The sequence below is a fragment of the Pongo abelii genome, chromosome 10 (assembly GCF_028885655.2).
Source record: "Pongo abelii isolate AG06213 chromosome 10, NHGRI_mPonAbe1-v2.0_pri, whole genome shotgun sequence".
Taxonomy (NCBI): Eukaryota; Metazoa; Chordata; class Mammalia; order Primates; family Hominidae; genus Pongo; species Pongo abelii.
In genome coordinates this window covers 10,639,865-10,661,567 of record NC_071995.2, presented here as the reverse complement: position 1 = coordinate 10,661,567, position 21,703 = coordinate 10,639,865, and the positions used below count along the sequence as shown (strand labels likewise).

Genomic DNA, 21,703 nt, shown 5'->3' with positions numbered 1-21,703 from the left:
AGCAGGTTATTAGACCTCTATTGGCTCATTTTCATTTTATATAAAATGGGGGTAATAGGAGTAATATTTACTTGATAGCCTTATACAGATTAAATAAGTTAATGTGTGTAAAATGAATATAACAGTCCTGATATTTTTTGTGTTTGCTAAGATTATTTTGATTTTCACTAAATTTTACCAGTGACCTTTACTTTCAAGATTCTGGATAATTACTGTCCTTTATGCTTCTCTTGTATATTTTTATACCATTCCCTCTCCAGACCACATTTTAGTTTCCTGATATTCTAATTCTTGAATATTTTTCCTTGCTAGCCTGGCCACCTTTTCTCCCAACCACGCCAGCCTTCACCTGCCTAAACAGGTTTGCTGGTTAACATAACTCCCCGCTCGCATTGCACTTTTCTAACACATAATTGCCATCATCTTTTTGCCCTCCAGCTTCCAAACAGGTTTGAACAAAATAGGTTCTGTTAATGACCTCCTTGTGACTTTCCTTTCTTAGAATTATTATTACCCTTTTTTTTTTCTCACCAGATTAGTCCCTGGAAAAATAAAAGTTTGTTTTTATCCTAATGAATGAGATTATGCCTTGGGGCAACTTTAACTCTGAATCCTGTCCCTAACCAAGCCTCCATATAGGGAATGATGAAAGAAGAAAGATAATTCAGGCAAGAAGACTGAATGAAGTACACTTTGGACAGGTACAGAAGGGCAGGTAGCTGGGGTAGAGGGAAATGGTCTCATTACAATCCTATACAATCTTGTGCAGTTCCATTAAGCTTGTGAATCATTAGCTTATACCCAGGTAGTTAAGGACTTGGAGTGGAACCAGTAGAGGGTGCATGTACATAGAGTTTTACACCTATGCTTCAGGGAATTGTTATACAACTGGTGTAACAAGTGTAGCCAAACAAATTGCTTACTTCTGGTTCCATTGATCATTCTCCTTTTGACCTTGCCTAAGTCAGGTGTCCAACTATGGATTTCTTTCCTCTCTGTGCCTCAATAAAATAGAGGCCAGGACTATTATTACTCTGAGGCATCAACCTCAAACTATAAGTCAGTGGGTAGGGCCACAGCCCTGACTTCAAAAATAGATAATATAGCAGAAGAAGTTTCATCTTTTCAACCCTTGGGAGATCCCTTGGGAAGTGTTTCCATCTGATGAGCCAAGATCACAGCATAGGGATTGAGTGACAGCCTCAAAGGCACTGAAATCAGTAAAAAGATTAGAGTTAAAAAAGTTAAACAAGACAGAAGGATTCAGTTTATCATAGAATATTTTATGTTTATATGCTGTGTAACACATCACCACAAATTATGTGAGCAGCAATGTAAAACAATGTACTTTTATTATTTCAAAGTATCTGTGCATCAGAAGTGTGGGCACAACTTAGTTGGGTCCTCTGCTTGACGTCTCACGAGGCTGCAATCAAGGTGGCTGCTGGGCTGCACTCTCATCGTGCATTCCCAGTTGAGCCTGGAAAGATTCACTTGTTAGCTCCTTCAGGCAGAATTGATTTCTCTATGGCTGCGGGATCCATTTAAGCTTGCTTTTAACAATCTAGACAGGGAGATAAAGATGGAAATAGGAGAGGGAGAGTGACTTTAGCATAATAGTCACTATACCTTATATAAGCACACGTAGATGATCACATACGTTCCAGCACCTCTGCTACACTCCAAGTCATAGGTCTCACTCACACCCAAGGGGAAGGATTACACAAGATCATGAACACCAGGAGGCAGGAATAATGACAGCCCTCTAAAATTTTTCAAATCTGTCCAGTTATCTGCCACACAAGGACTGTAGAAACTATCTCACTGATCTTTAAAAACAGGATAAACCCAAACGTCCATCAATGGATAAATAAAATGTAGAATGTGGTTTATACATACAATGGAATATTATACAGACTTTAAAAGGAACAAAATTCTGACACACGGTATCACATTGATAATTGTTGAAGACATAATGCTAAATAAAATAAGTTAGATACAAAAGGACAAATATTGTATGATTCCACCAGTATGAGGTGCCTAAAATAAACCAATTTATAGAAACAAAACAATGGAACGGTGGTTTCCAAGAAAGCAGAAAGGAATTGAGATTTGTCTTAGGTCTGTGCAGAGAAAGAGGATCAATACGCTGTGTACATACATAGAAATAGATTTATTATAAGGAATTTTCTTGTATGATTACAGAGTTTGGTAAGTTAAAATCTGGAGTGTGGGCTGCCAGACTCGGCCAGCGAGTGGAGAACTGGGAGAGTTGATGGCTTAGTTCCAGTCCATAGACAGCTGGAGAATTCTTTCTTGTTTAGGGGAAGGTTAGAAGTTTTTTTGTTCTTTAGGCCTTCAACTTTTGGATGAGACCCACCCACATTATACAGCGAAATCTACTTTCCTCTGCTGATTAATATGTTAATCTCTTTTAAAAGCATCCTGTCTGGGAACCCCATGGCCCAGTCAAGAAGACACAGAAGGCCAGCACGGTGGCTCACGCTTGTAATCCCAGCACTTTGGGAGGCTGGGGCAGGCGGATCACTTGAGGACAGGAATTCAAGACCAGCCTGGCCAACATGGTGAAACCCTGTCTCTACTGAAAATACAAAACAATTAGCCGGGAGTGGTGGCGGGTGCCTGTAATCCCAGCTAGTCAGGAGGCTGAGGCAGGAGAATTGCTTGAGCCCAGGAGGCGGAGGTTGCAGTGAGCCGAGATCATGCCATTGCAATCCAGCCTGGGTAACAAGGGCGAAACTCCGTCTCAAAAACAAACAAACAAACAAACAAACAAAACACATGAAATTCACCATCACAGGAGTTATTGCTTGGTGGGTATAGAGTTTCAGTTGGGGAAGATGAAAAGTTCTGGAGATGGATGGTGGTGATGGCTGCCAACAACGTAAATGCACTTAATGCCACTGAACAGTGCACCTAAACATGGTTCAAATGGTAAACACTTTATGTTCTATAGTATTCATGGCATCCAAAATAACTGACTCACTGTAGAAATGATAATGTGCCCTTTTCGGTGTGATATCATTTCAGTATTTTTAATTTTTTTGTTTTTTAAATGGAGTCTCGCTCTGTTGCCCAGGCTGGAGTACAGTGGCACAATCTCAGCTCACTGAAAATGAAAAGCATTTTCATTTTTCACCTCCCAAGTAGCTGGGATTATAGGCTTGCAACCAGGCCCAGCTAACTTTTGTATTTTTAGTGGTAACAGGGTTTCATCATGTTGGCCAGGCTGGTCTCAAACTCCTGACCTCAGTGATCCACCCCCCTCGGCCTTCCAAAGTGCTGAGATTACAGGCATGAGCCACTGCACCTGGCCAACTTTTTCAATTTGTTCTCAAATACTCTGCACATAATAAAAGGAATACAGGAAACAGGGAGAAGGAGGGAAATGGAATCCTAATTAGGCTGTCAATATTGGTAATTTTTCCTAATAGTTTCCTATATGTTTTATTTATGTATTTATTTTTCCATTCTTCCTTTGTGTATCATTTTCTTTTCACTTTTTTTTCCTGGAGTAATTTAAAGTAAATGCCAGATATCATATCATTTTGCTTATAAATACTTCCTTCAAAAGACATCTCTAATAGGTATATATCTGGTTAGGAGGTTGTCAAGGGAAAATAGAAAAGTATTCTATCAGTAAATACATATAGACATACTTATGGGTCTCTCATGTGAGCGTCTTTGTGACATAAGTCAATCATGGATTTTACTGAAATACATTATTTGATGGGTGATTCAACTGTGCTGAATATTAGTACTATACTAATAACTATTATTTATTGGGCTCTTATTATGCTCCAAGTACAAAGCTTGTCATTTTTAACCAGCGCGTCATTTGAATTCCTATAGCAATGTGACATTTTTCACAAACATAGTGTAAAAAAGCTTATTATTTTTACCCAGCATGTCATTTGAATTCATATAGCAATGTTATCAGGTAGACATTATCCCTAATTTCCAGACAAAGACATAGATTCAAAGTATTAAGATTTCCCAAGATTGTAGACTAAAGGAAAGTACTGAAACTAGCTCTTTCTGGTTTCAAAGTGCTCTCTGCTGCTATGTTACACCGGCACTGCATGAAATAGTAGCCCCAGATAAATTCTAAAATTACCCAGGACACCATTGCTGGAAATGGGAGCCATATGTGATTCACCCCAAAATTCTTAGATCTATTGCCAAATAAAACAGTGAAAATTAAAAGAGAATATATGTGATTTGTAAAAGACACCATATAGAAACAGTCTGCTAATGAAATTAGCAAGCAAACATTGGAATCAAATATTTTGGCCCAAAATTCTGGCACATTTTTCACAAATGTAGTGTGACTTACTCTCTTTGAATTTCAGTTTCTGTATCTGAAGAGTGGGTACAATATCTCTCCTCTAATGCTCATGAAAAATAGTTTTCCCTTTCATAAATTACTTAGTGAAATATCCTGAAACACCTTCAGAATCACCACTTTCTCCACCTGCAACACACATAACTCAAGAATTTGCGTCAGCGAACTTCCCAATATGAAGCAAAGCCTCTCCTTCCTCCTACCAATGATTGAGTCATTCTTCTATTAGATAACAGTAGCTATTTAAATACTTCAGCAGAAGCTCACATATTTTTAGTTTGTTGAAGTTCGTGACTGCTTCACTCTCTCATTCTTAGCTTGAATTTGGAAATGACTTTTGATGACCTAAAGATCCAGACTGTGAAGGACCAGCCTGATGAGAAGTCAAATGGAAAAAAAGCTAAAGGTACTAGGGATGGGAAAGTGTGTACAGGGAAAGAATCCCAGTGTTAGCCCCAAAATGTAAATTCACCGAAGAATGGGATTAGAAAGCTAAACACCAAAGTATGGGAAAATAGAATTAATACCATTTACTTAAAAGAAAAACAAGAAGGCTATAATGATGATGATGATGACAACTTATTTATAACAATTTATACTGAGTATTTACTACAGGTTATTCTATGTGCTATTCACTTTAAGAGTATTATTTCTCGGAATCTTCACAATAACATTTTGAGATTGGCACTATTACTATCTTCCTTTTACAGAGAGCTAACTGGGCATCAGGAGGACTAACAGCATCAACCAGTTTTATGGAGCTAATAAGTGGTAGAGCTAGGACTGTACCACAGACTCCCATTTATCCAGAATTCAATACATCGGAGGGCTCGGGACCAAATTTATCTGGTGTATATAACGATAATTTCTGTAAGTGTCCTTCAGGCACTACAAAAACCTGAAGTACCTCATGAATTATGCAGGCAAAGTAAATGATATTCAGTATAGTTTAGCATAAGTTACATTTTGTTGTGTACTACTGCTTTGAAAAATTGTAAGTTCTGTTTGACCCATACAGTAATTAAATTGCATAGGTATAAATTAATCCATAATCCCAATTCCACAGACAATCTGGGTAAATTGCCTTTTATTCTATATCCGTTCTGAGGAAAATGAACAGAATATAAGGAGAGAAAGACAGACAAGTATTGTCAGAAATTTGGATAAAGAAATTCCAAATTACATTTCCAAAAACAAAACAGAAATTTCTCTCAATAGAGAACGTAAGTGTGAGCATGGAGTGATTTAACATTTGAGCTAATGAACTAAATTGCTATAAAAACAGTGCTCATATTTATAGGTAAAACCAGAAATGAACAATAGTCATTCGTTTCTTTACTCATTCATTATTTGTGTAGTAAATATTGAGGGTCTGAATTTTACAATAATCATGAGATTGATTCTTCTTTCAGAATCTTGGTTAGATCAGGTACCTACTGCAAAGAATCGGATTGGTTTATGATTGGAAAATCACTAGTAGGGGCAGCAGTTGGATTAATGGTCTCTGCCTACCAAGGACACAGGACAAAGAGAATCTATAGAAAAAGGGAACACGTACCTTCTTTCACAGGGTGCTGTGATTTTCTTTTTCCTCTAAAAATTTAGTTTTTCATTATTTAAGAGTGATGAGGCCAGGCGCAGTGGCTCACGCCTGTAATCCCAGCACTTTGGGAGGCTGAGGTGGGCGGATCACGAGGTCAGGAGTTCGAGACCAGCATGGTGAAACTTCATCTGTACTAAAAATACAAAAATTAACCTGGTGTGGTGGTGCGCGGCTGCAATCCCAGCTACTCAGGAGGCTGAGGCAGGAGAATCGCTTGAACCCGGGAGGCGGAGGTTGCAGTGACCTGAGATGGCACCATGGCACTCCAGCCCGGGCGAGAGAGCAAGGCTCCCCCTCAAAAAAAAAAGAACACGATGAGGGTATCTGATGCCCTACAATGTGGAATGAACAGTGACCACAGAGTTGAAAGATTTACATAGAGGTATTTGCCCCTGAGGCTAGAATTAGGCAATTATTTGCAAGAGACACAGCTATCTTCTACAACTTCTCTGCTAGCTTGCCACACACACTCTAGAAGCCAGTAAGTATTGAATCAGAAGATGAACCATATTTAACCCTGTCAAGTTTCTATCTTCTTTTTATCATTTGCGGAGTCTAACACAGTACCTTTGACATATGAAAACTTTGAATATATCTGACCACTGCTTGACTGGATCATTATACATTCACACTGGAAATTATATTATTACAATATTTCAAGTCATGCAGCTACTGACAATTAGACTAAAGACTTATTTTTGGGTTTTAGCATATGTGTGATCTTAAGCAAGTCACTAAACCTTTCAGTCTCCTTATTTGCATACAGAGGATAATGATAGGAGTACGTTATTTGTTTATCTCACAAGGTGAGGAAACCAAATACATTGTATGGGATGTTTTCCTACAAAACCAGTAATATCTGTGATTTTTTTTTTTTAGTGGTGGAACACATAATTGGATATTCATACACCTGTGAGCTATGTGATTTGTTTTTTTCAAAATGGTGAATATTTCTCTTGTAAAATCAAGCCTACACTTGGTGTGAGTGTAGGATATGCTGTTAATATAAGCTAAATTAATATCAAGGTTTCATCCCTACTTTTCTTTGATTAATAACCCCAGTTCCAGGTTGTAATTTTGGTGGACTCATAATTGAATAGCATAAAATTATTCATGAAGTTATTTGAGGTAATCTCAGTTGATTAACTGAAGAATGCTTGTTTGCTTGATGTCTGACATTTGTTTATGTTACTTATAAAACACACTATGTGTGTGTGTGTGTGTGCACATGTGTACATGTGGTCTATATTAAAAACTTCAGGCTCTCTGCACTGTGGATGAAGTTGATCCAACCAAGCTGGACTGTGAGTTTCTTGAGGAGTAATTGTGGGGAAAGTAGATAAAGTATAAGCTTTAGAATCACATATTTAGATTCAAATATCTGGTATTGAATCCTGGCTCTGAATTTACTGGCTGTGTGACCATGGGTAAATTACTTAAATTCCTTAACTCTCCCTATTTTCCATTCCTAAATGTGTATGATGAATTATTTGCAGAGGCATTTGGAGGACTAGTGGTATGGAATGCAAACTATTTATGTCTATTTACTAAAACATAAACAGAGTAAATCACCAAGTACAGACAGGCTCCAAAGAGTGGTTTGCTTACTTGTTCACTCTTTTTTGTCTTTCTGATTCTATCCTCTGTCACTCTAGGTCTTCAGTTTCTTTATTCTCCATGGTGGTGCCTGGTTGCTGTGACTCTAGGGGTCCTTTGCCTGGGATTAGTAGTGACCATTATGGCGCTGGGCATGCAATGTAAGTGCTAAAATAAGGAACTGATGTTCATTGGGGCAGGGGTGTTGGAAATGAGGTTAATAAATATGGGTTATAAGTTTCTTTCATGACAACTACAAACAGCCTTGGTATAGATTCATTTTAGGCAAAATGTTTTTAGAGTGACCATGAAAATAAATGGGTATATTGTTCATCTTCAAATGGATAGAGCCATAAAATAAAAATTACAATTGGTAGGCATTTTTTTGTTTGTTTGTTTTGTTTTGTTGTTTTGTTTCTTTTGTTTTCATAACTTCATGGATAGGCCGGGTGCAGTGGCTCACACCTGTAATCCCAGCACTTCGGGAGGCCAAGGTGGGTGGACCACCTGAGGTCAGGAATACAAGACCAGCCTGGCCAACATGGCGAAACCCCATCTCTACTAAAAATACAAAAATTAGCCAGGTATGGTGGCACATGCCTGTAATCCCAGCTACTCAGGAGGCTGAGGCAGGAGAATAGCTTGAACCAGGGAGGTGGAAATTGCAGTGAGCTGAGATCGCACCATTGCACTCCAGCCTGGGCAACAGAGCGAGACTCCATTTCAAAACAAACAAACAAACAAAAAAACCAACCTCATGGATAGAGCCTATTTAAATTCTAGAATGATGGAGAAGATAATAACTTAAAGTTACTAATCTCCAAGATCATCTGAGAGGCCCAAAAGTAAAAGAAATTTTATTCAGCTTGCTGAGTTTTGGTAGAGATAATTAAATACCATTTTAATGTTAAGAACCAGAAACACAATCTTAATAAATAAAACATTTAAAATAAAATATATTTATAATAAGAGCATTTAGAAAAGAGAAGATATTGAGGAAAAAAGAGAAGTGAAAAGAAGGTCCAGAGTGGCCAAGAAGGAAATAAAATGATGCACAACATTCATCTGACCTGCCTGTGAATTTAGGTTGTAGATCTGAGTTGTTTAGGCTACCCAGGATCCAGGTTATTATGGCCATTGAAGTGCTATTTGCTTCTTAACTTTCATTCAACTTCACAAACTATTTTATTTTAAATTTGTAAATACTTAGGGCCTTTCCTAGTCACTAGGAGAAGTGCCCTTGACTCAGTGGTGGTGACCAGAAAAATCTTCTGAGCCTTTGATCACCTTATAACAGGATCAAAGCTGCCTTCAAACCAAGCGGTCTGCTTTGTATTGCACCATCAAAATTCAGGAACTGAGACATTTGACCCTTAACTTGTTATTGCCTGCTTGATTTCACAACCTTCACTTTATCTTCACCCTTCCTAAAATGTGTGTGGCCAAGGGGGAAAAAAAAGAAAAGAAAAAATTCTTGGAGACTCTTGTGACACAGTGTGTGTGGCTGTCTCAAAAAAGGGGTGTGTGTCACAGTTCTTAAAATTAGGAAGTCTGGAAGAGTAGACAGAATGGGAGGAGATATAACAGAGGAATTAAGACATAAATAGAGTAAATCACTAATGACAATTCCTACTAGTAGTCACTGAGTCTGGTGGGTGTCTATTTCAGGTTTTCCTTATTTTATTTATTCTAATGCTGTACTGGTTATCTTGTGATTACTTTTAATTTGTAACTCAATAAAAAAAATCTTGGGTTTTTTTTGTTGTTGTTGTTGTTGTTTATTTTTTTTTTTTGAGACAGAGTCTCCCTCTGTCACCAGGCTGGAGTGCAGTGGCACTGTGATTCCCCTGCCTCAGCCTCCTGAGTAGCTGGGACTACAGGTGCGTGCCACCACCCTCAGCTAATTTCTTTGGTATTTTTAGTAGAGATGGGGTTTCACCATGTTGGCCAGGATGGTCTCTATCTCTTGACCTTGTGACCTGCCTGCCTCGGCCTCCCAAAGTGCTGGGATTACAGACCTGAGCCACCGCACCTGGCCAAAATCTTGGTAATTTTTTTAAAAATTACAAGTGTTTGCAATGTTCCTGACATTAAACAAAATACTGCAGGAATATTCAAGAACCTCCAAATCTGTAATTTCTGAGTAAATCTGGGTCATTTTTCAGCAGCTTATCTATTGTCAAAATAGATTTAATTCTGTTTTGATTTCCTCAAAAAGTCCCTGGAGGGATTTTTATTTGGATTAGAACTAGAGTCTTACCGCATCTGTGATTCAGTATCCCAGGTGTCTGACCTCCTAACACAACAGCAAGCCAACCTAACTCACCAGAAAAATAAACTGGAGGGACAGATCTCAGCCCGGCAACAAGCAGAAGAAGCTTCACAGGAGTCACAAAACGAACTCAAGGAAATGATAGAAACCCTTGCTCGGAAGCTGAATGAGAAATCCAAAGAGCAAATGGAACTTCACTACCAGAATCTGAATCTCCAAGAAACACTGAAGAGAGTAGCAAATTGTTCAGGTATTGGGAGAAGGGTGGGTGAGGAGACATAGTGGAAGCTTTCTGTCCAATCATAACTATTTTTTGGAAACAATTCTGGGCTCAAAATTGGTCTATTGTTATGCATATCATTATTCATTCATAATGTTCTATACAAGAAGTTCTGAACTTCTTTTTATTTTTCTGTCTTTTTTTTTTTTTAGATGGAGTTTCGCTCTTTTGCCCAGCCTGGAGTGAAGTGGTGTGATCTCTGCTCACTGCAACCTCCACCCTCTGGGTTCAAGTGATTCTCTTGCCTCAGCCTCCCAAGTAGTTGGGACTACAGGCTCCCACCACCACGCCCAGCTAATTTTTGTATTTTCAGTAGAGACAGGGTTTCACCATGTTGGCTAGGCTGTCTCGAACTCCTGACCTCAGGTGATCCACCTACCTTGGCCTCCCAAAGTGCTAGGATTACAGGCATGAGCCACCGCTCTCAGTCAATTTTTCATTTACTTTATTTTATTATTATTTTTTAATTTTAGACGGAGTCTTGCTCTGTTGCCCAGGCTGGAAAGCAGTGGTGTGATCTCAGTTCACTAAGCTTCTGCCTCTTGGGTTCAAGCGATTCTCCTGCCTCAGCCTCCCAAAGTGCTTGGGATTACAAACATGAGCCACCATGCCCAACTGATTTTTGTACTTTTAGTAGAGACAGGGTTTTGCCATATTGAACAGGCTGGTCTCAAACTCCTCACCTCAAGTCATCTGCCTGCCTCAGCCTCCCAAAGTGCTGGGATTACAGGTGTGAGCCACCGCACCTGGCAAGAAGTTCTAAATTTTTTATCAGAACCACCCTATGCTATGTCAAACCCTTGAAAAATCTGATTTAATTAAGCATACCTTTTGGTGGATTTAAGTTTTCCTTCTTTATAAGAGCCTCTTCTTTTTAAAATTTTAGTTTTGAGATTTTTCTTTCTTTTTTTTATTTTTTGAGACAGTCTCGCTATGTCATACCCAGGCTGGAATGCAGTGGTGTGATCTCAGCTCACTGCAACTTCCACCTCCCGGGTTCAAGCGATTCTTTTGCCTCAGCCTCCCTAGTAGCAGTTTTGACATTTTTCTTGAAGAATTCTGCCACCCCCACCCCATTCCATAGATCCTTATCTCTTTCCATTCCAATGCATTTTAATCACTGTATTTCTTTTTCTAAGGGGTCTTTTTGTCCTTGCAACTGTCTACCCCTAACTCTACATTAGCTCACTCTATGGCATTATTTCTTAAAATGTACTACTACATCAACTTATTTTATTTGATTTCAATTTTTGGAGATGGAGTCTCGCTCTGTCGCCCAGGCTAGAATGCAGTGGCCTGATCTCGGCTCACTGCCACCTCCACCTCCAGGGTTCAAGCAATTCTCATGTCTCAGACTCCCAAGTAGCTGGGATTACAGGCACCCACCACCACGCCCGGATAATTTTTCTTTTTTTTTGGAGAGGGAGTCTCGCTCTGTCCCCCAGGCTGGAGGGCAGTGGCACAATCTCGGCTCACTGCAACTTCCTCCTCCTGGGTTCAAGGGATTCTCCTGCTTCAGCCTCCCGAATAGTTGGGATTGGAGGCACCCGCCACAACACCTGGCTAATTTTTGTATTTTTAGTAGAGATGGTGTTTCACCAAGTTGGCCAGGCTGGTTTTGAACTCCTGACCTCAGGTGATCCGCCCGCCTCGGCCTCCCAAAGTGCTGGGATTACAGGTGTAATCCACTGTGCCATGCCCATCAATTTAAATAGAGACAATGGAGGTAGACGGGCTTGCAAGCCTTACGCAGATACTTCAGATTAGACAAAAATATGAGGAGTCCAAGAAGTCTATTTATATAAGAAGAAATGAGTTAATTTTAGCTGTCTAAAGGGACTCAGAATCCAGAGGCAGGCAGAAATAGTAGCATCTATAAGAAGACTATGATGTGAACTCTGATATTGTTACAGAAGCTACTGTATTATTTGGTCTTTCTGCAGTATGTCATTAAATCAGGTATATGGTTTTAGCCATAGGGAGAGTTAAAAGGTGTGAGAGAGAGTCATTCAGAGGTACTTTGTTTCCTTGGAGGTGCATAAATTAGTGCCCTATTGTCAGGATTAGTGAACAACTTCCTCTAATAAACAGAGATCTCTCTAGCTTCTTGCTTGCACAATTTACTTAATCACAACCACACAATTTATTTGAATAAAGAGCATATAATAATAGTTCACAGATACCTAAGCTTTTCCTTGATAGGTGAAACACTGAGACCTGGATAAAGTGAAACGATAATAAAAAGTAATTTTGTGTAATGTTTTGCAGTTTATAAATCCCTTCACTATTTAGAGGTCATTTACATTTTCAAAATTAGCAGAAATTTTTAAACAAAATAATTTTTAGCAAGTGTCAAACATATTTAATCTCTTTAAAGTTGGAGCTTGCAAGGAAATGAATATATCACCTTCAAGAAGGCTTAAAGGGAGAAAGTTTATCCATTAAGGATAGGAATGTTTATAAAAGCGGACATAACCATATACTAACCAATGGTTTATATCACAGGCAAGTCCATAAGAGAATTTTGTCTTCATCAGTTGTATGGGATTAAATCTACATTAGGACCATTCAGAACTATCTCCCAGAGATGCCCTGGATGAACAACTAATAAAAAACAATAAGTGATATGTCTGATGCTGGCAGAAATACCAAGTGACATGTTCCATTCCTTGACAGTGTCAGATAAACACTAGTTAGTAGAGATACCAAATAAAGTTTTGCCTTTCATCAAAGAGCATTTTTTTTTTTTTTTTTTTTTTGAGACGGAGTCTCGCTCTGTCACCCAGGCTAGAGTGCAGTGGTGCGATCTCGGCTCACTGCAACCTCCACCTCCCGGATTCAAGCAATTCTCCTGCCTCAGCCTCCTGAGTAGCTGGGATTACAGGCACCCGCCACCACGCCCAGCTACTTTTTGTATTTTTAGTAGAGACGGGGTTTCACCATGTTGGTCAGGCTGGTCTCAAACCCCTGACCTCGTGATCCCCCCACCTCAGCCTCCTAAAGTGCTGGGATTACAGGCGTGAGCCACCACGCCCGGCCCATCAAAGAGCTTTGAGAAGTCTTTAAAAAGTAATACTAAAATACCACATAAAGAAAAAAAAAAAGCCAGGTTTTTCCAGTTTGAGGCAAGTTTTGTCTTTTTTACTAAAAAGTCTGTGGTCTTCAATGTATATATGAGGGCGGAGAGACGCTGAGAGGTTATCATATATTTGCTTTAGGCCAACAAGCTAGTGAGATGCAGGGCCTTTGCAGGACTAGACTTTACATTTAGCAATGGAATTTGTGGTGATTCTCAAGCTTTACTGTATGTAAATGGATTGTTAAAAGTGGCAGATTACAGATTTACCTCAAGATTCTGTATCAAAATGTCTTGAGAGCGGCACCAAGAAACACTTCCTCAAATGGTTTTAATTTAGAAGTTTGAGGCTGGGTGCGGTGGCTCATGCCTGTAATCCCAGCACTTTGGGAGGCCGAGGTGGGCGGATCATGAGGTCAGGAGATCGAGACCATCCTGGCTACCACGGTGAATCCCCGTCTCTACTAAAAATAAAAAAATTAGCCGGGCATGGTGGCGGGCACCTGTAGTCCCAGCTACTTGGGAGGCTGAGGCAGGAGAATGGTGTGAACCCGGGAGGAGGAGCTTGCAGTGAGCTGAGATTGTGCCACTGCACTCCAGCCTGGGCGACAAAGCAAGACTCCGTCTCAAAAAAAAAAAAAAAAAAAAGAAGTTTGAAAGGTAGTACGTTATAGTGGTGAAACACCCAGACTCTAGAGTTACATTGTCTAGGTCCAGATTCTCCTCTATTTGTCAAATGAAGAAAATGACTGGAACCTAATCTCATAGAGATACTGTGAGGATTAAATGAATTAATATCTGTACAGTACTTCCAACAGTTTCTGGCACATAGTGAGTGATGTTTGTGTTTGTTAAATTATATAAAAAATAAACATAGTGAGTGATATTTGTGTTTGTTATATAATTTCACAAACACAAATATCACTATGTTAATTTTTGTGTACACACACGCACACACACACACACACAAAGAAATGCAGTAAGTTTAAATACTACATTTTGTAACATGTCCTTCTTACTTTGTCATAACTTGGAAAACTTGCCCAGACTGTCTTTTTAATCCACAAAAACTTATATATATATCTAAATATATTTTTTGAGACAGAGTCTTGCTCTGTCACCCAGGTTAGAGTGCAGTGGTAGGATCTCAGCTCACTGCAACCTCCGCTTCCTAGGTTCAAGTGATCCTTCCACCTCGGTCTCCTGAGTAGCCGGGACTACAGGCGCACATCACCACACCTGGTGAATTTTTGTGTTTTTTGTAGAAATGGAGTTTCGCCATATTGCACAGGCTGGTCTGGAACTCCTGGCCTCAAGCGATCCACCCACCTCAGCCTCCCAAAGTGGTGGGATTATAGGCATGAGCCACCACCCCCAGCCAAAAACGTACATATATTTATATTTACATAATATGATGGGGTTAGGCAAACTAAGAAGTAAGAAGCTTGCATTGACTGCTTTCAACTTGGTCTCTTTTTCTTTTTATAAGCATCAGTTTGGTGAAAAATCAACTTAGTGTTTTGTATGCTCTTTCTCATTCACTTTTTTCTTTTGTTTTTCAGTCCCTCCTATTTTCTCCTCTCTGATAAAGCCTACTCTTATACATTTATTTAGTGGTTTTATGCCACAGTGAGAATGAAATTAAAATGCTGCCTTACTCAAAGATTTTAATTTTTTGCCTTTTGGTTGTAGTGTAGACCAGAGTACTGTTTCCCCTTAAGGAGGTGGAAGAGACGATGATGATGATGGTGATGACAGTGATGATTTGAGGGTTCCTGAAAGCATCCATAAACATGTAGACATTGGTATATTTTGCCTATTGTCTAAGTCTTGTTTTTGGTTTGGTGGACTCCCTGTGAATTTTGCTACTGAAAATCTCCTTATTTTCTAAAATCCTATTTAAATTGAGATCCTTGCTTTATATTAATATGCTATTTTCCCTAGAACAACTCTGTACGAAAGAAATATAGTATGTGTTACATATATATCATTAAAATTTCTAGGGCCGGGTGCGGTGGCTCACGCCTGTAATCCCAGCACTTTGGGAGGCCTAGGCGGGTGGATCACAAGATCAGGAGTTCAAGACCAGCCTGGCCAAGATGGTGAAACCCTGTCTGTACTGAAAATACAAAAAAATTAGCTGGGTGTGGTGGTGGGCGCCTGTAATCCCAGCCACTCGGGAGGCTGAGGCAGAGAATTGCTTGAACCCGGGAGGCGGAGGTTGCAGTGAGCCGAGATCGCACCACTGCACTCCAGCCTGGGCAATAGAGCGAGACTTGTCTCAAAAAAAAAAAAAAAAAAAATTTCTAGTAACCACATAAAAATGAAAAAGAAGCAGATAGAATTAATTTTAGAAACACATTTTATTTAACCCAAGATATTTGAAATATTATTTCAATACTAATCAGTATAAAAATTTTTAATGGGCTATTTTACATTCTTTTTTTTTTCAAATTAAGTTTTCAAAATCATTTGTGTGTTTCACACTTATAGTACATCTTAATGCAAACTAGCTGGGTGTGGTGGGTCATACCTGTAATTCCAGCACTTTGGGAGGCTGAGGCAGGAGGATTGCTTGAGGCCAGGAGTTCAAGACCAGCCTGGGCAACATAGCAAGACCCTGTTTCAATTAAAATATTTGTTTTAAGAAATGCAAATTAGCTATATTTCTAGTACTCAAGAATCACATATGGCTACTGTATTAGACCACACATGTCTGAAGGCAAGACACATAGTATTTAAGCCTAGATTCATTATTCAAAGATATGAAATTTTAAAATGCATAGAATTACTTTTTAAAAATAGCAGAATGGCTGTTAAATATCTATTCCTCCAACCCTCACTTTCTTTATTTCAAACACAACTTTAAAAAATAGATCAGTTTCTAAAATTACATGCTAGCTTAACTTGCTTTTCATCAGGGGAAGTGAAAATTCTAAATGAGAAGTACATTTAGGTTGCTAAAATCAGTATGCTTGCTTTCTTTCTTTTTTTTTCCCCCCCAAAAAATGAAGAAATAAGAACTCTGAGGCTATTTAGATATTTGCAGAACCTGGATAAAATTTTACTTAAGAAGTAGTGTGGGCAGGGTGCAGTGTCTCACGACCATAATCCCAGTACTTTGGGAGGCTTGGCCTACATGGTGAAACCCCATCTCTACTAAAAATACAAAAACAAAAACAAAAATAAATAGTATGCACGTGAGAGGACTAAGGGGATAATTGATTTAAGAACTGCAGAACTGCTTTTACACAAACATAACTGACTGATTAGATATGCTATCCTTCCCAGCTCCTTGTCCGCAAGACTGGATCTGGCATGAAGAAAACTGTTACCTATTTTCCTCGGGCTCATTTAACTGGGAAAAGAGCCAAGAGAAGTGCTTGTCTTTGGATGCCAAGTTGCTGAAAATTAATAACACAGCTGATCTGGTGAGTGTTTATGGATATTTGTTGGGCTGGAGTATTCGTTGATAGGGAAATTAATCTGGTTTAAACTGTCATTGGAGGAATTCTTGTTTGAGAGCCAAAATGTCTGTTGTTTTAGGTTAATCTGATCACCAATTTTGTGTATGACCTTGGACGGACAGGTTCTGTAGTATCTCTAGGCTTCAGTAAGTGTTTCCACAAAACAATCAAGGGGATGTCAAAGATCCCTTTTGGTTCTTTAGTTTTGTGGATCTAACACTAACTGACTTCAGATTCTAAAACCACCATGTGGATTCCACAAACTCAGAAACATTACTCCCCACAGGACTTCATCCAGCAAGCAATTTCCTATTCCAGTTTTCCATTCTGGATGGGGCTGTCTCGGAGGAACCCCAGCTACCCATGGCTCTGGGAGGATGGTTCTCCTTTGATGCCCCACTTGTAAGTTTCCCATTCTTTTTGATGCCTCTCTTTGTCAGTTTCCTATTCTTTGCTGAACCTGCTAGTGAAGTCACTGCCTGCATTCCACCCATGTCCTCTTCTTGCTAGAGAGGAGCTTGGGGGAATTTCTCAAAGTCTCCTTCCTTACCTCTTTCACAAAAAGATTTACTCATTAACCATTCAGACCTTTTCTTGAGTTTTCCTTCCCACATTTATGACTGATTGGAGGCTTTAAGACAAAAAGTTTCAAAAGCTAAGTTTCTGAAACAATGTGGCAGTAAACCTAAGTTTTTTTGTTTGTTTTGTTTTTTCCTGCCTGCAGATTTAGAGTCCGAGGTGCTGTTTCCCAGACATACCCTTCAGGTACCTGTGCATATATACAACGAGGAGCTGTTTACGCGGAAAACTGCATTTTAGCTGCCTTCAGTATATGTCAGAAGAAGGCAAACCTAAGAGCACAGTGAATTTGAAGGCTCTGGAAGAAAAGAAAAAAGTCTTTGAGTTTTATTCTGGAATTTAAGCTATTCTTTGTCACTTGGGTGCCAAACATGAGAGCCCAGAAAACTGTCATTTAGCTGGCTGCAGAACTCCTTTGCAGAAACTGGGGTTCCAGGTTCCTGGCACCTTTATGTCAACATTTTTGATTCTAGCTATCTGTATTATTTCACCTAGCTTGTCCCAAGCTTCCCTGCTAGCCTGAAGTCCATTTTCCCCTTTTTATTTTACAATTTGACTCCTCTTCAAGCTTGAAAACCCTCTGAACTCAGTCTTCTTTACCTCATTATCACCTTCCCCTCACACTCCTAAAATTGCATAAAAGACAGAACATGGAGAACTTGCTCAAGTGCAGGCAGAGAGCAAAAAGGGGAAATATGTCTGGGAAAAAGTGCACATGAAGAAACAAAGAAGGACAGAGGCCATCCCGAAATCAAGAAACTCATGTTCTTAACTTTAAAAGATATCAATCCTTGGTTTTTAAACTGTGGTCCATCTCCAGACTCTACCACTTACAGATACACACACACACACACACACACACACACACGCACACATTTTGGGACAAGTGGGGAGCCAAGAAAGTAATTAAAAAGTGAGTGGTCTTTTCTGTAAGCTAATCCACAACTTGTTACCACTTCCTGAATCAGTTATTATTTCTTCAGTTTTTTTCTACCAGAGAACAGATTAACAGCTTTAACCCTTCACAGCAGTTCTTGTTAGAATCATGGGATGTGTGGCCCAGAGGTAAGAATAGAATTTCTTTCCCTAAAGAACATACCTTTTGTAGATGACCTCTTCTCAACTCTGTTTTGCTATGCTATAATTCCAAAACATACAAGACGAAAAAAATGAAGACACTCAATCTAGAACAAATTGAGCCAGGGATGCAAATATTGCTGAATAGAAACAGATGGAATTAGAAATATATCTTCTATTTTTAGGCTTCTATTTCCTTTCCACGCACTCTTCACAAGCTATTCTACTTTAAAGGAAGCCTTTTTATTTTGCTGCACATAATCTAGCAGGAATCTTTTTTTTTTTAGGAGCTGTATCATCCTTATGTAGGCAAGAGATGTTTGCTTTTGTTAAAAGCTTTATTGAGATAAAATTAACATAAAATAAACTGAACATATTTAAAGTGTACTATTTGATAAGTTTTCACACCTTGTGGAGAACATGCATACTACAATTAAGAGAGTGAACATATCCATCATCCTTCAAAGTGTCACAATGACTCTCCTGATGACTCCTCCCCAGAAAACCACCAATCAGCTTTCATTTTGTATTTTGTAGAGTTTTATGTGAATGGAATCATATAGTATGCCCTTTTTTTGTCTGGCTTCTTTCATTTGCATAATTATTTTGAGATTCATATGTCTCCATCTTGATGCTCGTATGAATTCATTCTTTTAAATGTTGAATATTCCCTTGTATGGATATACCACAATTCGTTTACCCATTTACTTGTTGATGACATTTGGGTTGTTTTAGTTTTGGGATATTACAAATAAAGCTGCTGTGAACATTGTGTACAGGTCTGTATGAACACAGGATTTCTTTTCTCTTGGGTAAATACTTAGGAGTATAATGTCTGGATCACACAGTAGGTGTATGATTAACTATTTAGGAAACTGACAAACTCTTTTCCAAAGTTGTACCATTTTACATTCCTACCAGCAGTGTATGAATGCTCCAGTTCTACCTCATCCATGCCAGAATTTGATATGGTTCATCTTATAGTTTTAAAGATTCTAGTAGATATCAAATGGTATATCCTCATAGTTTTAATTTGTGTATCCTACAAATTTCTGTTTGTTGGTTTGTTTTTGAGACAGAGTTTCGCTCTTGTTGCTCAGGCTGGAGTTCAGTGGCACAATCTCAGCTCACTGCAACCTCCGCCTCCTGGGTTCAAGCGATTCTCCTGCCTCAGCCTCCCAAGTAGCTGGGATTACAGGCGCCCGCTACCACTCCCAGCTAATTTTTGTATTTTTAGCAGAGACGGGGTTTCACCATGTTGGCCAGACTGTTCTCAAACTCCTGACCTCAGGTGATCCACCCACTTCAGCCTCTGAAAGTGCTGGGATTACAGGCGTGAGCCACCGCCCCAGGCAAATTTTTATAAGCTTATTTACCATCTGTATTAGGTAACTTTGATAAAGTAACTGTACGAATCTTTTGAGAATTTTTACTTGGTTTATTTTTCTTACTGTTGAGTTTGAGAGCTTTATATATTTGGGATAAAAACCTTTTATCAGATATGCATCTTGAAATGTTTTTCTTTTCTTTTCTTTTTTTTTTTTTTTTGAGACAGAGTCTCACTCTGTTGCTCAGGCTGGAGTAGTGCAATCCCGGCTCACTGCAACTTCCGCCTCCCAGGTTCAAGTGATTCTCCTGCCTCAGCCTCCCAAGTAGCTGGGATTACAGGTGCCCACCACCATGCCTGGCTAATTTTTTGTATTTTTAGTAGAGATGGGGTTTCACCATGTTGGCCAGGCTGGTTTTGAACTCCTGACCTCAAGTGATCTGCCCGCCTTGGCCTCCCAAAGTGCTAGGATTACAGGTGTGAGCCACCGCCCAGCCTGTCTTTTCATTCTTTGAACAATGTATTCAGAAAGCAGAAGTTTTTTATTTTAATGAAGTCCATTTTTATATTTCTGCTGTGGTTTATAAGAACTCATTGACTAACTCAAGGTCACACAAATTTTCTCCTATTTTTTTTTTTCTAGACATTTTATAGCTTCAGGTTTTACATTGAGGTCTATGATTTATTGGGGTTAATTGTGAGTTACATTTGTCGAAAAGACTATTTTTCTTTACCGAATTGCTTTTGCACCTTTATCACCAATCAGTTGTCTGTATATGCATAGGATTATTTCTAAACTCTCTATTTTATTCCATTGATTGTTGTATTTTTGTAATTGTGTATTTTTACACCACCACCACATTATTTTGAACACTGTAGTTTTATAATAAATCTTAAAATCATGCAGTGACAGTCCTTCAAATTTATTTTTCTTTTTCAAAGTTACTTTGGCTGAGCTATGTCACTATATTTTCCATATTGATTTTTGAATTGGCTCATTAATTTCTACAAAAACTCTTTTGGAATTCTGATTGTGATTACATTGAATCTACAAATCGATTTGGGCAGAATTGAAATCTTAAAAATATTGATTTTTCTGACTCTTGAATAAAGTATGTCTCTCCATTTATTTAGGTATTTTAAAATTTCTCTGAGCAATGTTTTGCAGTTTTCTCTTACAGATATTTTTACATATTTTGTTAGCTTACCATATATATTTCATAGTTTCGATGCTACTGTACATGGGAATTATCATTGATAATTTTAATTTCCAAGTGTTTATTGCTAGTATGGAGAAATATAATAGACTTTTAAATATTCATCTTATATTCTGAAACCTTGATAAACTTATTTCTTTCTTCTAGTAACTTTTTTTGTAGATGTCATCAGATTTTCTACATAAATAATCATTCTGTGTGCCAGCAGAAGCACTTTTATTTTTTCCTTTCCAATGCTTTTCTTTTCCTTACCTGAACCTCCCGTTCAATGCGAAATAAAAGTAGTGAGAACAATATCCTTATTTTGAAATTGATCTTGAGAAGAGATCATTCAGTGTTGCACCACTAAGTATGGTGTAAACCGTAGATGTTTCATAGATGTCCTTAATCAGTTTTAGGAAGTTCCCTTTTGTTCCTTTCATTCTTAGAGGATTGATCAGGAATAGGTGTTAACTTTGTCTAATATTTTTCTACATCTATTGAGATGATTATATATACATTTTTATTTTAAAAATGTCTAGTCTTTTCTTTGTATTTTTTTAGGTTAAAAATTTCTAGTCTTTTAACATGAATTACACTCATTAATTATATAAGGTTAAAACAATTTAGGATTGCATTATATTAATGGATTAGATCTGTTATATGTATTATATTATGGGTTATTTCTGTTAAAATTTGGCTTAGAATGTTTGCAACTATATTTATGGGTTTTTTGTTTCTGTTCGTTTTGTTCTGGTTTTTTAGAGGTAGAGTCTTACTCTGTTGCCCAGGCTGGACTGCAGTGGCACGACCACGGGTCACTGAAGCTTTGACCTCCCAGGCTGAAGTGATCCTCCTGCCTCA

At 38.5% G+C, this 21,703-nt stretch overlaps 1 protein-coding gene across 1 annotated transcript; it reads left to right on the top strand.

The window, feature by feature from the left end:
* Positions 1–4,545: 4,545 nt before the first annotated feature.
* On the top strand, positions 4,546–19,092 carry OLR1 (oxidized low density lipoprotein receptor 1). Its single transcript, XM_002822905.4, has 6 exons — positions 4,546–4,772; positions 7,625–7,726; positions 9,842–10,087; positions 16,485–16,624; positions 16,947–17,062; positions 17,385–19,092. Exons 1-6 carry the CDS (start codon positions 4,697–4,699, stop codon positions 17,524–17,526), a joined length of 822 nt encoding a protein of 273 aa, XP_002822951.1. The 5' UTR covers positions 4,546–4,696; the 3' UTR covers positions 17,527–19,092.
* The last annotated feature ends 2,611 nt before the right edge of the window (positions 19,093–21,703 follow it).